The sequence below is a fragment of the Pterocles gutturalis genome, unplaced genomic scaffold (assembly GCF_000699245.1).
Source record: "Pterocles gutturalis isolate BGI_N339 unplaced genomic scaffold, ASM69924v1 scaffold16203, whole genome shotgun sequence".
Lineage (NCBI taxonomy): Eukaryota > Metazoa > Chordata > Aves > Pterocliformes > Pteroclidae > Pterocles > Pterocles gutturalis.
The window spans coordinates 20,001-39,464 of record NW_010123332.1 but is presented as its reverse complement, the minus strand read 5'-3'; the positions used below and the strand labels follow the sequence as shown (position 1 = coordinate 39,464).

The 19,464-nt window shown below is 38.7% G+C and overlaps 1 protein-coding gene across 1 annotated transcript in view; it reads right to left on the bottom strand.

Moving 5' to 3' along the window:
- Positions 1 to 10,000: 10,000 nt before the first annotated feature.
- The window catches only part of LOC104464986 (serine/threonine-protein kinase Nek7-like), a gene marked incomplete at its 3' end in the record, with an annotated part of 27,814 nt that continues 18,350 nt past the window's right edge, over positions 10,001 to 19,464 (bottom strand). Inside the window, 2 exon segments of the mRNA XM_010077870.1 lie at positions 10,001 to 10,111; positions 10,656 to 10,718. Of these exon segments, the coding sequence (XP_010076172.1) occupies positions 10,001 to 10,111; positions 10,656 to 10,718 (174 nt within the window).

Genomic DNA, 19,464 nt, shown 5'->3' with positions numbered 1-19,464 from the left:
GTGCCCCAGGAGGTTTGCCTGGCTCTGTTCGTTCATCAATCCAGCTGTCCATCTCTTTAGACTGTGGGAAGTTTTCTGCCATTTTTCCTTGCTTTCTACGCAGAACAAAAATAGAACTCTCCACCACATCTTGATTCATTCATCTAATTTGATCACAAGGTGATCAAATTTTCCTACATTTCAAGAGTAGCAGCTGTCTTAGTTGTAAAAACAGAACAAATACAAAAAACCCGAAACTATTTGGCATCTACCAACTGATCATACAGAATGTAATGAGTACTTGGCCAATAAAGTGACTAATAATAGTAATAAATAACTAAAATACATTTACTTCATTCTTTTTCCAACCTTTCTTTACAATTGTTTACATCTCCAGCTACCAATGGCATACATTTATTTTTCCCTTGCAGAATCCACACAAAAAAATGCATCTAAAAAAAAAAAGTCAATCTTCCTCTATTAGTGATCTTAGTATACAAGTAACTGTATCTAAGCCATAGCAACAAAAGACTAAGACATAGTACAAAAACTAACAGCAAAGTAATTGCACTAAGGCCTAAAAAACCCACTACATGGACACCACAGAATTGAGATGGAAACATCTTCTCAAACACAATCTTCCTTCACACACAATCAAAATAAAGACACCTAATTACAAGAAATAGAAAGCCTTCCAAGAAAAATGCAAGTCAAAATTGTTGCATTTTCCATTTTTAGTATACATTAATCAGACTGTTAGACTTCGATTAAACTCAGATCCCTTAGAAAGCTCTGAACAAAGTCACTTTATATGTATATATTTTTTTTAATCCAACTGCCTTTGCAAGGATTAATTCCTTTTTTCCTTACTGAGCAGTGCCCCTACAGTCACTCTGTTCCACCCAACATTTTTGCTCATGCATAAAAACAAGAACACACAGCGTTCAGCGATAAAGATCACCTACTGAAGTCAGATCTACTTGCGGAGCCACTAAAATAAAATTTCCAATACTGCATCATTTTCACTGTCTCTGCTGTTACTGCTGAGCAGGGCTTCTTAAAACACAGCCACATGTTTAAATTCAACAGTATTTGTTTACATGCGTCTCTGTCCAATAAATACCCTTGGGAAAACTGGTACAGCATAAAGAGGTGAAATTCGTGCTTGAATCATTAACTCTGCTTCCTAATAAAAAGCAATAGCATGACACAGTAAATATAGAGGCTACCATCTTAACTTTTTTTTCTTTTTACTACAAAGGCGGCAGGCAAATTCGAAATCTTCTCTCTTCATTTTCAGAAAGTTATTCATACAGCACAAACACTGACACCGCTAATTTTTCCAAAACTGTGTGAAAAACTATTCTCCAAGTATTGTTTTCAAACAAGAAAAGCATCTTGAACTATTATTTAATAAAATCTTTCTATTTTCCCTGTTCTTTGAAGGTTCATGGAGCCAGATAATTCTAGCACCAGTGGGTAAAGGTGGAGATGAAATACCCCCAGCATTTCTGCCCCAGGTAGAGCTATCTGAACAGACTGTGTGATAGCTAAATGCAGTTTAACATCAAGCTAACTCTTCATAGCTGACTGACACCGTTCTTCTCCCTGGGAGTACAGCCAGGTAGCATACACAATAGCTTCAGGTGGGATGTTTGTGAAGGGGACCGACCACAAGACAAACCAGTGTTGATAGTCTCATTATTTTAGCAGAAAATCTGCCCGCTTATTCTTATTGTTCCAGTGGCAGACACAGACAATGGCTGATTCACAGAAAAACCAATGAGGCTGTGTGGCAATTACCCAGTCCAATTACCCCACTGGTTATAAACTGCAGGACCAGTCAGCTTTCCTTCTGACAACACATCTACAGAATTCCAGGCGGCAAACTGCTGCCGCTGCTCTCATTCTGGTTGCCCGTGGTTGAGAGCAAAGGTGACAGTCAAGCACCTATCAGACACCCCAGTAACACACACACAGAACAAAAGCTTACCAGAATGAGCTCTCCTGCCTTGGCAGGGCTCTATGCCTTTGCTTTTCCTTTTAGGACTTCACAGCTCCATCCGCAGAGTGGCCATTTCCCCTGAGAACGCGCAGCTCCCTTTTTTTACCTGCTACATAGCTAGCATATATATACAAAGTTGAATAAGGATGCACTCTTTTTTAACTACAGAGGGTAAAAAAAAGAGTTTAACAAAGATTTTTTAAAAATATTTTTAGTAGCTTTAAAAAAGGTTAAAAAAATTAGCCTGACTGGTTCCATGATTCTCCTTTAGGAAAAGGCACATAAAGATAATTTAGCTTTCATCTGTAATTAGCACATACCGTGTTACAGTATCCTAACACATTACATGCTTCTTCAAGCTACAGTCTATCTTTTTCAAGTCTTTTCAAAAATGAATACACAAAAAAGCTGAAAGTGAAGGTGACACAAAGTGGGGAAAAAAAAAAGATAAATAACTATTATGAAGGATTTAATGCTTATCAATGATGAAGCTTCAGCAAGGTGCCAAACTGTTCTATATTATAAAACATAATCATAGGCTAAACAAAAAACAAGCCAGGAGGTTTGGCACTGGAGGGGGGTGGGCATGGCAGGTAGTGGAGTTTTTTGTTCTTTAAATTAAATCTAGCAGTCAAGGAAAAAAAAAAAAAAAGAGAAAAAAAGCACAAGAAAGAAACAGATATTGCTGGAAAACTAAAGAACCAGATTCCACGCTTTAAAATTTGCATTTATAGATCATGATAAATCAGTATCATGAAAATAAAATACATAAACACGCACAAAACACTACTTTACAAATACTTTTTCCACAATCATAGTGTCAAGTATTTGGACAGAAATATATGTATAAGAAAAATCTCAGAATTAAAGTCACTGTAATTTCTCGCCCTTGAGAGTGTGTACGCACAGTTTTCAGTTGTTTTCTTTATGTCAAAAGACCCTGTTCTCATTCATTCACGACATTCAGCTAATGAGCAGTTGGAAAATGTCTCTAAGCTTTATTCATTGTGCACTATTCAAAACCTAGTATTAACGATAAGTTTCAGGAAGGGGTACAGCTTCTTAGTATACATCGTTGGAACAGCAAATTAACAAACTATGTGAAGTTTATCTTCACAAATGGCCTTAGAAATGATAAGGTAGTAATATCCCCATTTTACAGATTAAAACTGGGGCAAAAAAATTAAGATTTAAAGTGTTAATTAATTCTGGCACTAATTTAAGGACCTCCTTTTCAACATACTTAGCTTTATGAAACAGTTCATCTTCAAAGCACATGCTCCACTCAGAACACATGAAGCTGTGAACGCTCAATATTTCTACAAATCAAACCCCAGAGTTGTACCTCGATTATCAGAAATACAGAATAAGCAATTACAGGAAAAACACAACAACACGAAGAAAGGATGCTCTTTGGAAGAGTGGGTGTGGGAGGTTGTGCGGCAGGGCACAGGAACTCTGCCCCTCCTCGCTTGCGAGTCCTACTCTCAGAAACCGCTAACCAGCTAGTCCCAGTCCACTTGTCTTCCCTACTGTCACATTAAGAAGAGGGGTTCCCTCAGATCCTGCCAAGACAATTGAGGCCTTTGTGCCCATGCAGCCCGCCGGTGTCCCATACAGGGACCCTACCAGAGAGCCCACTGGATCAGCACACCATTTGACCAACCTATTCAGGGACCACACTGACAATGTCACTGAGTCAAATCCCTTACCGCAATTATTCAAGTTTCCAGAAACTTACGCAAACAAACTTTAGTTGTTAGTAAGAGGATTATTTAATGCGCATGAAGAGAGGTTCTTACCCAACAGGCATCCCTATGGGGGAGAAGACAGGTCAGACCGTTGGCTGATCCCAAAAGTTATGATGGAGTCTTCGCTAACTTTCTCCCCTCGTCAATCTATTTTTATACTATTTCTTTGTATTTAAGTGGAGCTTGAGTGACTCTAGTCATACATACCTTTATTACTCACTGGTGTAAAATTCTCTCATTTCACTCTTAAAGATGCAGTCAATAAAATAGAAAGTGCATGCTCATTGAGGAGTGGTCGCGCCCAGAGGCAGGTAACTTTGGGATGAAGGTGTGTTTTGGTATTATAATGACATTATAATGAGCAAGATTCATCTCAGGAGAATTATTTCACCACAGTTCCTGGCACCATACTTGCCATCTTTCTTACTGGACAGCTGTTACGCAGCTTATCAGCTCATAGCATGATCAATTCCCCATCTCCTGCAAGGGGGTGCAACAGAGCATGGCCCCAAAGCCTTCACCCCATTCCATGCTCGGTTCCACTCCCTGTTCTGTATCGTTCTGTTCCTCTTAGCATGTGCCAAGATTACAGGATGTGTTGCCTGGATGACCACTGCAGAGTGAGTTCTTTGCATGCCAGCCACACCTTTGTCCCAGAAAGCAGGAACTGTGTTATACCTTACCCTAAAGATTTTCTTATAATATTATATCTTCTGTTAGGATGAAACATGACTTTAGAGAAACTAATTCCCCCCCTCCCCCAGTCATCTTCCCACACCTACTTCCAGTCAGATCCTCTCGTCCCCCCTTATGGATCGCTTAGCTGCGTGTCCCAGCCTACTTTTGTCTGCCTAGTCTTTGTCTTCTCCACATTCATCTCAGGTTACTCCCTTTCCTGTGCTGTTAGAAAGAACAAATACCCAATGGAGAGACAGAAAAGCTTCAGCCCATCCAAAGCATCTGGAAAAAGCTATTTCTGGCAAAGCCATTTCAGTCACCCATACTGGAAGCATCCATAGTCACCCAGGTAGTATGCGATGCTGTCAGCACTAAGAGATGCAAGAGGTTCACACAGCTCTGCATATACAGAAATTCTCCACTTCTGCTGCTGTGCTCCAGCAATTTCTGTCCAGCACATGTGAATTCTTGTGTTAGAAGAATTTAAGGTTAGGTGAGTTTTCACAGCCATTATTGTAAGAAAAATCCCTTTTCCAAGTTCTAAGACTCTGTTTCAAGGCACAAAAGGGGCTTACAGTATTTCAGATACAATAGTAGCTAGATTTTAAAATAAACAGATGAAAAACCAAATAAACATCTCAGCAGAATAATTTATTTTTCCTCAGCCATCTACTAAATCATACAACATTTTTGGAAACATACCCCCTTAAGTGGGCAGCTGGCATGCAACATTTTAGTGTGACATTGTTATATTATAAACTGAAACCACATTCTCACACAGCGAAATCTTTGGCAACCCCGACAGCAAACAGAATTACTGTCCTGCTACCCATGTGTGCACGGCAGAATGCGGCTTCTGCAGCAGCGCCATTCATACTACATTGGAGACATCAGCATTGTCCCACCAGCCTTCCAAACATGAATGCCAACTATCTCCTACAATTCCTAAAGCAGTAAATCAATGTTTTATAGATAAAGAGATAGCGAAACAATAGTCAGTTAATAGCTGAGGGCTTCCCAAAACACTGGGTCATGCCCTGGGAAAGGGTAAACACCTGAGCTGCTCAATTCTGACTCACGCAGGTGCTTCCCTAACTTCATACTCCCAAAAATCTTCCAGTTATCCCAGCAAAATAAAATGATCACTCTTGCAATTAAACCAAGTCAAACTCTAGCTAAAGTGTGCTATCAACATTCAACGTAACCCCACTCTCTGAAAAACCATCTCTATGTCTAGCACTTTCCCAGGACAGCAATCCACCAGAAAATAATTTGAAGAAACGAGTGACAAGTTTCCCTTCTCAGCAACTTAACCAGCTTCACTGCAGTGAGAGAAGGCATAATCACAGGCTACCTAGCCACCCAGCAATCTCCTGTGTTCCTTCCAAACCCTCTGCCATTGCAACGTCTCCACAAACCCCCGAAGGCTGTCACCTCACACTAGCACACACCCGGGCTGCAGTCCCACGGATTCTGCAGCAGAGCCCCAGTTGCTCCATGTAGACAGGAGCAGCACTCTGGGCTGGCAAAGCTGGCAATGACTGCAGCTAAATATTTTTCCACTCTTTAAGCTCTTAAAAAAGGCAAATTGCACAGGGAAGTTCTTAAACCCTGGGGTACTGCAAGTAAGTTCCAGAAAAACTCGTTGCCAGTATATTTTGGCACTGGGAGAGGAGGGAGAGTCTGCATCCCAGACCATGTGGAGAACAGAAATTGCCTGATGCAATTTCACACAGTGAAGCCTGAAATATCCACTACTGGTAAACACGGGAATGACAATCAATGAGATTTCAAACAAGTCTAAACACAGCTCCAGCTACTGCAATAACCAATTTAGATTTGCATCAGTTGCTCGGAAATAAGTGACTATCGCTGTGGTTTGACTGTCCTATAAAAAGCAAATATGGTTAAGGACAAAGAATTCACTGTTCCCAACTACAGAAACTTGGGATATCAATATGAACTTCACACTGATGAGAAGTCTTAAAATATTTAAATAGATAATTATAGCATTTTTTTTTAAGTTGAAAAAAAAATACACACAAAAGGTGTTCTCTGAAGGGTGGATGAAGTGCCGAAGTGACATTTTGTAGAATTCAAATTATTTTCCATCTATCCTGACAAAGCTGCAAGCATATTTTCAACTTTTTAGATGAAAGCTTTCATGCTTGTTCCCAAAACATGATTAACTTCCTTAAGATCTGTATGACATATTCAGTTTAAAGTTTGCTCTTTTATTTTTGGTGTGTTTAGTTTTTCTGGCAAATAATCTTAAAATATCTGCAGAAATGAAATAGACCTAGAAGTTTATTGCTGATTTAAAAAAAATAAAGCAAACCCAACACTTCAGTGTCTACACAACATTCCTTCTTACAAGCCTTTCTAATAACTTTATATTTAATATAATCTTAAATATGCTAATGAATATAATATATAATGAATACATGCAAGATAGTTCAAATTCTTGTTTCAAGATCTTCAGCACAGATTTAACAAACTAGTTATTTTTACTGAATCATTAATAATGTATTATCTTGATTAATGTAGCTAGTAGGTTCTTCTTTATTCATAGCATTTTCTTTATGTCACATGTATCAATTGTTGCTTTTAAAAAAAAATTCAAATCCCAAACTGAAGAAGTCCACAGAACAATTTTTGTCCTGTCACTGTCTGTGGTGGAAGAGAATCATGACTAATAGAAAAAGGGATCAACCCTCAAACCTGCTTTACAACTTAGTTTTGTATTACAAAAGGAGGTGGCATTACAAGGTAACAAACAGGAGTTCTCATGAACCCTGGTAGCTATGTACTATCACCACACTCCATAGTGGAGACCACAGACACTGACAAACAACAGACCACGAGCAACTGGGAACTCGCACAGCAGTTACTAAGTATTTGCTTGTACAACCTTTGATGTAATAGTATCCAACAGCCTAATTCACAGACACAGAAAATCAAGGATTTGTCCTTCTTTCACCATCCCTACACATGGGTTACACAGTGCTGCATATATTCCAGTGCAAAACCAGCTCTTAGTCAAAAGCAAGTACTTCCCCCTCACTGACGATGTTTGTCTCTTAATATTACTGACACGCCACATCCACGAGTTCTACCAGGCCATTAAAAGCTGTAAGAGAAGAAATCCTCAATTTTGGATCCTCCAGTTTTTGAGGATGGAGGCCATACTGAGACATGTTCCTGTGACAAAGATAATTAAAACAAAAAAACTAAGGTAAAGTGGATTAAATCTGTGCATGTACATACATAGACACACAGAGAGAACATGAGATACCTCTGATTTCATTATGCAATTTGCAACTGCCAGTGCACAGCTGCCCTTGTTTTTTTACATACAGCAGATTCCATGAATCCTATTAGAATCTGTATGAATGCACCAAGTTATTTTCTTCAGTTGTCTACTCAATGGGGACAAAGAGAGTATTATTCACAGGTAACAAGAGGGATTGTATGAAAGCTGGGCAGCGAGGATGTGGTTCATTAAGGGAAGAACTAAAGAATTCATTAAGGTGCACTGCGAGGCACAGCAGCTTTGCGAGTATTCTCTGATGTGCCAATAATGTCATAACAAATACACAAGTAAACTAGTGAAGTAGTTTTCCCTCATATTAGTTTCGGCGCCATTCAAGCTGTGGTCATTTACAATGTCAAAAACATGTTTGATCCTTCCTGCAAATCACACAACAAGCCTGGTACCCAAACACTCTTCCAGGGGTGCCTCAACATCCTCTTAACAAACTCAGAACAGCATTCCAGCAAGAACACGGGAAAACAAAGCATGGTTTGTGTGGTTTAATAACACAACAGAGGTATTTACCTTAATAGTGTGACAGGCAGTCACTCTGCTAGGAAGTTTCCATACCACCACATATCATTTATTTTTCGGGCAATTTTTCAAATACTTTTTTAAGAAGATGCTATATAACTGATGTGCCCCACATTTCAACTCATACCATCCAAGTAATCTACCAAATCTTTTCCTCCACCAGCAGCATGAAGACAGAGTGCACTGTGACACCTCATACATATTTAATAATAGCCTGATAGGCTGTCATTAACATCAAACAGCAATCTGGGTTTGCTACATTAAACACGATCCCTGTGTTAAGAGGACAATCACAAAGTGCCTCCAAGATCCAGCCTGTAAGAAATACCCAGCAACTTGGAAAAGGTGTAATGAGGCCAACTGCACTGAAGAAGCCATTATTCTCACATTGGATTTCAAATAAAAGAAAAAAAAAAAAGAAAAAGGAAAAAGGAAAAAGGAAAAGCTTCAGTGGGTCATAAGACCAGACATGCCATGAGGCAATCTGTCATGGAGCACTCATATTAATAACTGTTGTGTCAAAACTGAACATTCAAAAGAAAAGACAAACTTTCCTTTATGTTTTATGAAATGTAAGCCCACAGAATTATTAATTCATGAGAGAAAGAAAAAAATATCAGATTTGGATATAAACATTAACAGAACACTGTCAGCGTGTTTAGAATCAAATTTTGACTGTCCTACCTCACAATTATCAATCTAGAAAGGAATATTCTTCAAAAGCTCAAAAAAAAAAAATCAGTAAGAAAGTGATTAATGAAGAAATTAACATCCTCTATTCATGTAGGTCTTAAGCAAAACAACAGAACTCTGTTCCGTGCCCGGCTGTTGCTGAGTGAATGCTAATTGACCGGCACGATTTGTTCCCAGAGTTACGCTGTGCTGACAACAATAATGTCATTGCACACACAAGAAAGTACACCAAAGGGACACACTAAAGCCAAGAGCCAGTGGAAAAAGGGTAGGAAAAGAGGGGAAGTAGTTGTCAGATGACAAACAAAGATAAAAAAAAGCTAGTTAGAAGTAAATATAAGTTTCAGAATACAAAGTTCATACAACAGGTCTTGGATAAATTTTTCTGGTTAGCTAAAGAGCAGGTATTTAAAAACTACAAAAGAAAGCAGCTAACCCATAACGTACAACCACATATTAGTAAGTTCAATGCATGTGTTTTCAACCAAGTATGAAATATATTTTCAGAATATTTGTTAGTCTCAAGATAAAGAAGTATGTAACTAGACCCACAAAGTGATGTAGTTATTTCCGTTTTCATCTTTATTTTGTTTGCTGAAGTGGTTAGTAATTGAAATTCAAGACCTAGAAGAAACTTCTTTATGACACCAGCCCTCCTCTGCTTCCACTCCTATTATAGAGAACAGAATATTGGAATACAAAACACAATTGTGCCAAAAATCAGGAATGCTGTCAAAATGTATTGTTGTCAATGGTGGTGACAGTGCTTTTCTTTATGGTTTTTTTTTCTTCTCCCCAGCATTAATATAATTGCAGTCCAGTTATGTCCCCATCTGCACTTACATTCTGGGCAACAACGCTGAAAATACTTACATAAGCATCAATATTGGGCATACTTAAAAAAAAAAGTCAGTCTAGACACTCCACTTTTCTGCACAGTTCCTGACATTTTCACTCCACTTCACCCAGTGATGAGCATGCAGAATGAAAAGCCAAAGAAGATGAATGTTACAAGCTTTTAATTTTTTTAAAAAAGTTAATTCCTACCTTTATCATTCTAGAGAGATCTCCAGCATCAGCTAATTCCAACACTATGTTCAGTTCATTGTCTTCAATGAATGAGGCATAATATTTGATTACATTTGGATGATTCAGTTGCTATGAAAGCAGAACAATAATGCACATTTTAGCCTAAAGCATGTCTTACGCTTTAAGACTGACATATGAAACATTCTTATTTAGGCAAACGAAACAACCCTTAAAATCTGCTTCAGTATCATACAAAGTATATGCTTATGAGAAGCATTTACAGATAAACATTTTGCAGGAATATGATGGCATTTTAGGATCAACATGATGACTGAAGTTGCAGTTTTAGAGGAATTTTGCTTCAATGTACCTATGCAATAGCACACTGAACTTACCTGAAATAGCAAAGTCAATTTTTAAAATCAGTATTTTACTGTACACAGGACACAGTTATTTACAATACTATGGTTTTAGAAGAAACTTCACTTGAAAAGTTATTCATTTTTCTACAGGATTTACTTCTCGATGTTAATTTTTAAAGCAATAAAGATCACAAAATTCCTTAAGTGAGGCTTATAAAAACTCTACACAGACAACAGTGGACACCTCAAGTACATCTATGAAAAACTTAGTATACTTTAATGGTGGTTGCACATTTTTTAAACAAATTTACCTTGAGAAGATCTATTTCTTTGATGCAGTCAGCACGGGCTTTGGCATCCATTAAATCAAATATCTAGGCACAAGAGACAAGACATTTTTATTAAGTGATAAAAATATAGCAAACTGAGTGATCATTATCATTTTTTTCATAGCATCCCTAAAGCAACCCGAGTTATGCATTTCATGGCAAGACAACATCGCAGTAAGAACTAACACTCTGATGTACTGATTAACTGCTGTATGGACTCTTCCAGACCCCTTGTAGGAAACAAGTCCATCGTAAGTACAAGTTTTCTGAGGACTTAATTGCCACCTCTACATATCTGTTCAAACACACAGCAAGAATTCAGCACATTTCCTTCAAGTTGGTTCTAATCCGTATGTCAGGTTCCTCTCCTATTCCTGCCGCACCATTATCACACACTGATTCTTTCTAGTGCTGAGCATGCCTTTCTCCCTAGTCTATTGCTACCATCTTCCTCTTCTATTCTAAATAATGCACACGCTTTTACTCTCTCAGGATCAAAACTTCATTGTCACCTCCAATTCCTTCTCTCCCATTTCCTTCCCTTCAGCAAGCAAAGAAGTGATTTGGGTTCTGTAATTTGTTTACTAGAGCACTTTTTTCTAAGCCCTCATCTGTCAGCTTGACTTTTACAGTCTTTTACAGCTAGACATCTCTGCTCTTCATTTTTTCCCACCTCCCATCTGCTCCAAATTACTTTGCAATGTATCTCATTTTTGCCTCCTCCAGTTAACCATGTTACTCTCCATTCAGTTGAATTTTTGTTTGGACCATTTTTTTTCTGCTGTTAGAGTCCTTGTCCACATTCTATGCATCTATATTCAATCTAGTGTCTATTTTCACTCCCCCCCCCCCCCCGTTTTTTTTTTGTACAATCTTTGGGTTCCCTTCTCACTTCACATTCTCAGATATGCATCTCCATACACTGCCACTGACTGCTGCCCTTAGAAATGACCAAAGTGTTACTCCTTCAAGGAGCCCTTCCAAAAACAAAGAAAGAAACTAAGAAAAACCCACACTCATCAACTTCTGTCTGGTCTGCCTATTACATTTTGAGCTATCCAGAAGAATAGAGATGGACTGTGAGTTTTAGTAATTACCACAACATTTATGAGATTACCTTTTCCGTTACATCCTTTCAATGCACATAATTTCTTTCTAGTCTGCAGGAAAAGATGCATTATATGTTGTGAAGATCACTGGTACCTGCTTCCATCAGCTCAAAATGACCAAAAGCTGCAGAGCTAACAACTTCCATTTCATATCTTGCCACCAACCCCAGAAACAAAAATAAGGATTAACAGCACTTTGAGTATGGTATGTCCACAAAGAGGTCATCTCTTAAACCAGCTGTCCATGTGAATCTCACACCTCCTTTCACTCTCCCCAGAGAGGTTCAAACAGATCAGGAAGTTTATATATGATCTGCTAAACCTCATCTTAATTTACTATGCCACTGTGCACAATAAGTTCGTCATTCCTTTAATCACCTGAAAGGAGAAGTCTAGAGACTTCATCCATGGAGCACAGCCTGGAGTAGAAACAAGATTCACTTTTTGACAAAAGGACAACTGTAAGTCAAGAACTGAAATGTCAGGCTTGTAGATAGAAGAAAAGGGGAAGGAAGAAAGAAAGAAGAAAACAAAACTACCTACCAAGAAAGAAAGGGAATAAACCATCTCACAACTACTTGTATATTAACACCAGGATGATGGGAAATAAACAGACTGAGCTAGAAACAACTATTCAAGGAAAAGACCGTGGGAGATTTAACAGAAACACAGCAGCATAAGTCACATGAAAGGAATGTTAACATTGAGAAATAAAGCCATTTCCAATGTAGTAGAAGAAAATAGTACTATACATGAAATTACAGGTACAAGTATTAAGAAGTAAATAACAGATGGAAAGGATAGAAAATACAGTTTTTGAATGAAGGTTAGGAACTTAGTGAAGGAGATTAAATCTATCTGCTATAGATCTCAACTCTGAATAACACAACACTTCTCTTTCATCGGTTTGACAATAGACGAAAGCCCTAGTATTTGGTACAGTCATGAAGGACTAAAGATTTTCCTAGGAAATGCACAGGAAAGTTCTAAATGTGAGAGACAGCACATTTACTGAGGAAGTACGGGGAAGGCATGAGATCATAATTGCCTAAGAGACTGGCAAATGGAAAATTTTATACCCCCCCTCCCAAAAATGATCAATGAAAGTGTGTACCAGGGAGCAGGGGAAAAAGGGGACAGGTATAGGGGCACATCTTGAAGCTTCACAATTTTGCTAAGTTCTAGATAACAGGGAGATAAGAATGTTCCTTTTAAATTATACAGGCACGAGACATAGAGAACTCCAGACACACTGGAGAACCTAATCAAAGCTGCAGACAGAATTTTAGACTGAAAATTCTACTTGTCTAATTTGGAGAAATAACCCAAAGCTCAATTTTAAGATTCAAAACCAAAAGTGTTTCATTGGGGGGAAAAACAGGGCAGTTTGCGCTTGTTAATGACCGTTCCAGTATACCTAGAGGCATATTAACTTGCCTATAACAGGAGTGTTCCTCTACACACCTAAACGTGCAAATTTTGCAAGCAAATTTTTTATAAGCTGTGTCTCTGGCAGGGACGCAAATCAGTATCTCTCATAGAGGAATAACAAAACGACAAAAATAAAGCCCTAGACTCAGGACTAGGAAAGATACAGGATCAAGGCATGAGAAAGACAGACAAAATTTTGTTTGTGTATTCTGGCTGGTATTCCCAGTACTTCCAATTTGTTATTAAACAGCCTGGAGTAGAATAGATCAAGCAGCTGCTCTCACAAAAGGACAGACAGAAGTTTTATAAATGTGACTCCCTATACTTTTGCTACACTTCACACAGCAGAGTAGCAAATTTCTCACACCTTCAGCTAAACTGAGTATTACAAACATTACCTGAATAAAATAAGGATGGAAAAAATGAGTCTTTTTTGACCCTTACAAAGACAGACAATCTGAAGATTTACTGTGTATCATTCTCGAGGTTCTCTGTTAAGACTTTGGTCCAGATCTAACCCCAAAAGACTATAAATAGCATTTCCCAGAAATCCAGGATTTCAGTTTCACAGGTATTAACCTTCTCCAACAACAAGACTGGGAAGAAAACCCCACAACCCAAAACAACAACAATCACCTACTCCACGGCCTCAGAAGGACCTCTCCCTATCATACCAGATTCAAACAGCTTGCAGAGATTTTCTTTCTGAATAGATTATCTTTCCATTTTGCCAAACGGCTGCAGTTCAGATCAGAGGCCCCTCGTGTAATAAGCCATGTCAGCTCACAAGGAGGCTACTGTAAACACAATGAGAAAATCTCCACGCTTCATCACCAGAAGATGACTCAACAACAAAGAATGTCTTACACTGAAAAAACAGAAGCTGCAATGAAAGATCCTAAGAGCTTAAGAACACCCTTTCAAGCGCAGGTCAAAATTACACACGGCACCTGGCAGCGATCAGAAGGACTGCTTTGCAGGAGCTGCTGCAGACCAGATGACCGTGCCGGAGAAGCTGTCCTTGGCCTGTGGTTTACCAAGAGACATCAGTACTTCCATCACAACTGTAACAGCTTAGAGCTTTGCAAGCAGCCTAATTCCATCTTCGGCTACCAGCAAGCCAACCTGAAAGGTCAGCACAGCTCCGAACCCGGGAAGGGTGAGCCTGAAGGGGGTCCATGTGAAGAAGCTTGTGTACATCGATTATTGGAAACTGGCAGTAATTAGACTAAAAGTGTTAGCATCACTGTAACCGGCTAACAATAAAAACTGCTGCATTTTAATTAGACTGCTAGGGCATTAATTAGACTAACAATAAAGTCTAATTCTTGACTCCACTTACAAGGTCAGGATCACAGGGTAATTCAGGTTGGAGATGTGTTTCTCCAGTCTGCACAAATTGCACAGTGTAATACACCCTTATTTAAAATTTTAATTATTTTTCCCCGATTTCTGTTTTCAAGGACTATAAGATTAACCTTTCTACAAAGGAATTATGTTTGTTTTGCCGTGGAAAACCCAATAATAAGCAAAACTTGTATTAAACACTTTTATGATGTGCCAGTTTTCACAAAGAGTAAGCACTATACCTTAGTTAGCAATTACTGTGAAATTCCTGAAAACAATTAGGTAAATACAGCTGAAGAGACTTGAGCATTTTAAAAACCCTTCACAATTTTTCTTACCACTTAGCAAGAACACTAAGTGAAACAAAAAGTCCATTCTGAGCTCCGTTTTTCATCTCCCACTGCAATCAGCAGCATAAAAGGAAGAGCAGAAGGACAAGCACACACTGATACCTGTTCCAAAACACTGCCCTCTGCGTGTTATGCAACTACGGACCTCTGGCAACTTGGAACTGAATCGCTTCTCCAGTACCTTCATGGGGGTGTAGACTATAATTTTATTCTTTCAGCATTCTAGAAATACCAGTTGTAAGTACTGTCAGGAGATATCAATATTTTTAGAAGAGTTTTTAAGTGATTGTAAGACACACAGCAGGAACTCTTGGCTATGAAAACGTGCAAACTAAACAAAAACATGAAATCAACTGCCAAAGTTCTTACATACATGCTCACACATGCAACTAGAACTCCAAAGAAGGCTGTGTGCTTAGCAAGAAGGGTTAGAAACATTTAACCACCAGCTGGAAAACATCAGGCCTTAGCTTCCAAGTGTGCACTGTATCTGATCAATCACCAGCTACCCACTTAACTCATCATCTGAAGTAACGTGCCACCTTGGTAATCTACGGGATTCCTCTTGCTCTGAAGTCCATCACTTTGCCCAGTTTTCCTTTTCAGTATTGAAAAGGATAAAGGTCTTTCTAACCTCACCATTTAAATGACAATTTAACCTCTTTCTGTTTGAAATTCTGTATAAAACTACCAAAAATATTTCCAAAGCAAAACAAAGTGTGAGTGCTGTGACGTAAACCTAGGCAGGAACGCAAAATAAAGACCTGAAGGCAGATCAATATTAGGAGATCTGATACTGCATAGCAACAATGAGCATTTTGCCACCACAGCACTGCTGTGCTGAGACAATAGTGCTTCATAAAGTGTGAAATTACCAGTGCTTTCCTAAGATTAATTATCTCTAATTCAGGCCTGAAGTAGCAATCCACTGACAATGCACAATGAATAATGAATGTAAGTGCGAGATAAAAGGATTCATTATCTGAATCTCTAACACAGGGGTCTCCAGTGTTGGAAAGAAAGGGAAGGAAAGGTGGAACAATGTAAGGCAGAAATGGAATGAATCTGGAATCGTGTTGAAAGATGCAGTTTCCCATACTATTTTAAATTCTGAGTTGATAAGGTTTACTTAACAAATAGCTCATCAAGTGAGCTCATACAGCCTTACAGTCACTGACTTGAGGTATTTACAACTCTTTTGCCCTTGAAGGACGTTCTGTGTGCATTTACTCCAGTCTCTAGCAGCAGCCCCCTCGAAAGTGACCACGGGAGCGCTCCTTGCCCCACCATACCTCAGGGTGCTGACAGCTCTGTTGCAAGGGTTCCTCAGGGTGGCAGTGGTAGAGCTGTACTGCTTCTTCCTTAGGCATCACGTCAGTATCGTTTGGACCACAGATTTAACATGTTAGGAAAAACTTATCTAGAAGATCTTCAGACTTACACTGCTATGTTCATAGTTTACCTGTGGCTGATCTCTCCTGATGTTTCTTTGACTCAAAGTGTAGTTTAGACATTAATGAAAGTAGTGAAGATTTTTTTTTTTAATTCTGGTTTTATTTAGGTAATATTTCAACAGCATCTCAGAAACATAGTTCCACAGAAAAAAAAGAGAGAACCTAATTACTATAAATACCACTTCCTTAATTACAAGGCGGCAAACCACACATGGGAAATGAAACGCAAAGGGTACAATGAGAAGAAAAGACCCAGCAAACTAAACTGTGTATTCTGCTGGCTAAATTACTACAAAGAAACTGCAAATTAAACAGTTTTCACTCTGCTACATATCCTACTGGAAACCAAATCAAGAATACTACTTCTTCATGTCATCTCAACTCTGCAGCAACTACAAATTCAGAAAGAGTGATTTCTGTCACCATCTGCTTGTCCTTCCTCCCACAGCATCTTTGTGCCACTTGCTTCTGCTCACATGGAGCTCCACAAATATACATTCTGTACACATCAATATAACATTTATCAATATTGTACATATTTCAGCCAAATTACATTTGAACAGCAGAAATAAACATTCTTGTTGGAAAGCTTCATAATAACTCCAAACTGGCAATCCTTCGGAACAAATAAAGGCCTGAGATCCAGTAACTCTTAAAGAGAGAATAACAGAATTCTCAGCCACATCAGAGCCTGAAGGTAGAGACAAACACAGGGAACCACTGACTGAATACACATAGAGAGAACAGCTATACACCTGGCCCAGCCAGGAAAACAAAACAAGGGAAGGGTAGAACTGACATGACTTGCAAGATCAGAGAGGAAGGAATGTAGCAGTTAAAGATGTGAGATGAGAAAGGGCAGAAAATGGAAAACTAGAAGGAAGTCCAGATCTGAGTTACATTATTTAACACAAAGAACAGCATTTAGAGATGCTGCCTCACTGTGGAAATGTGGAAAGCAGTATCCATGCACAGGTCTAAAACAGAGAATAGAGCCTCTCCCTCATGACAGAAAGAAGCTTTTCTCCTGTTTTGTCCATGGGGAGCTTCCACTAATGAGGTATCAGAAAAAAAGGCAGTATTTTAATCTGAGTAGAAGAAAACGTGACTGAAATTAAAAGCAAGAACCACCATCATAGAGCAGACCCACAAGAGCTCCTCTGAAAAGCAATAATTTCTCACCAAAATACATCTATGAAAACAAATTTGATAGTGAAATAAAGTGTTGTGACTATATTTAACAAAACTATTTATAGGAAATCCTAGGGAAGGTCACAGAAGCACAGTAACGATTAAGATGGTCTTCTGTCCAAATGGAACAGCTTTAGATGTCAACTATGCAAGCTTAAAACGGCTACAGCAAACGCTCAGCACTGCCACAAGCCTTCTGAACTCCCAGTAATACTTCATCGTATGCTTAGGAATTGCTTTCCCTTAAAAGTTAACCTCATCTCACTTTCCATTCAGATTACAGCCTTCTACATACATCAAGCCTTCGCATGGCAGTTTACAGACCCAGAACACAGCCCCTCCTGACATGCGCTAGGCACTAACACTCAATGGAAAACCAACAGCATACGTTGGATATTTTAAGCCAATCAGAGCACTCATCAGGTAAAGCCATTTGGGAGAGCCACAACTCTTTAACCCTATTTCGTGACAACCACCAAGGCTATCCTTAGAAATTTATTAAATGGTTGAACAAGAAAGCTTTTCTGCTAGAAACTATCACCCATATATGGGGAGCACGATGTCTTCTCCATTAGCTGGAAAAAATCTCTTGTCAAATTAGGAAACCTAATGGGAGAATGCAGCTATACATACTGACTTCTGAAATACTGCTAAGAGTACACATGCTATAACGCCTCTGTATTCTTAATGAAAAGACCATTATAGAAATTTCATAGTTAACAGTGAAAGGCTGGACTTCATGACTTTCATCAAGTACCCAGTCATTACACATCTGCCTTAACTGACACGCAGTTCAAACCACATTTGACCTTTTTGCTTCTCGTGCACTGAAAATGAAGCAAGAATTAGCCCAATGTTTTAAGACTGTTGATCAAAGTTCTTAGAATATATTTCTGGCAGTTTTCCCAGAAGGGGGAAACAAGTCTCTTTTCTCATGACCGCCAAGACTAGTAGCCCTACCTCCTGGTGCTGCGGAGCAGAGGAAATCACAGAACAGCAAGTCAAGATACAACAGAGAAATTTACAGAGCATGCGTTAGCACAGCAAAAAGAAAATTATTAAAATCCAGAAACACTAGAAACGATCTATGAAATCTGACACATGATATTTTGCAGTATACAAAGGTAATAAAAAAACGCCTTCAGGACTGATGGCAGTACTCCTTCAAGTAACAAGCTAAACGTATCAAGAGATCGGAATTGAAATTATAATTTAGTTTACGTTTCAAAACTAACCACATTGTCAGGGAATTTTCCAAGTAAATCCAGTGGAGGATTTTTAGAGGATAACAGTCTTACAAACATCTCCGAGCAGCTCCAAACAAAAAAAGAGAATGGAAATAATACTGGATAGAGGCTTAGCTTGAGCTGCCTTTTGCCTCTGCAACAACAAAAAAAGCAAGAGTTTTCATTTAAACTATCACTTTTGGTTTAAATATTTTTAAAATCGCTAACTGCAAAGACAGAATATCTGGACAAATAATCGGTCTATTTCTTATGCTAAAATTTACAAGGGCTTCACGTTTCTTGGTCACAGCAACTTAATCAGTTTGCTGCTCTTCCATCTTCTGGGACAGAACTGCTGTTTCAGTACTGGTTAAGCTGTGAATCTTGAAAATATTCAGGGTCCTCAAGAACCTATTTTGACCAATGCAATTCACTTAATTCCACAGTGCATTTCCATTTAACTACTATATAGGGTCCCACACACAGATATATTATTCATGAACGTGGTAATATGTACTCATTTGTATCCTGACATCTGAAAGAAACACTGAGCTATAGATTCAAGCACAGTGTTTGTTTATATTTGCTTCAGGTAATTCCTTTCAACTATTACAAGTTTGATTGCATACAGATCTTAGTTGACCGATGCACTTCTGAAGCACGGCTACTACCTGAAAAATTAC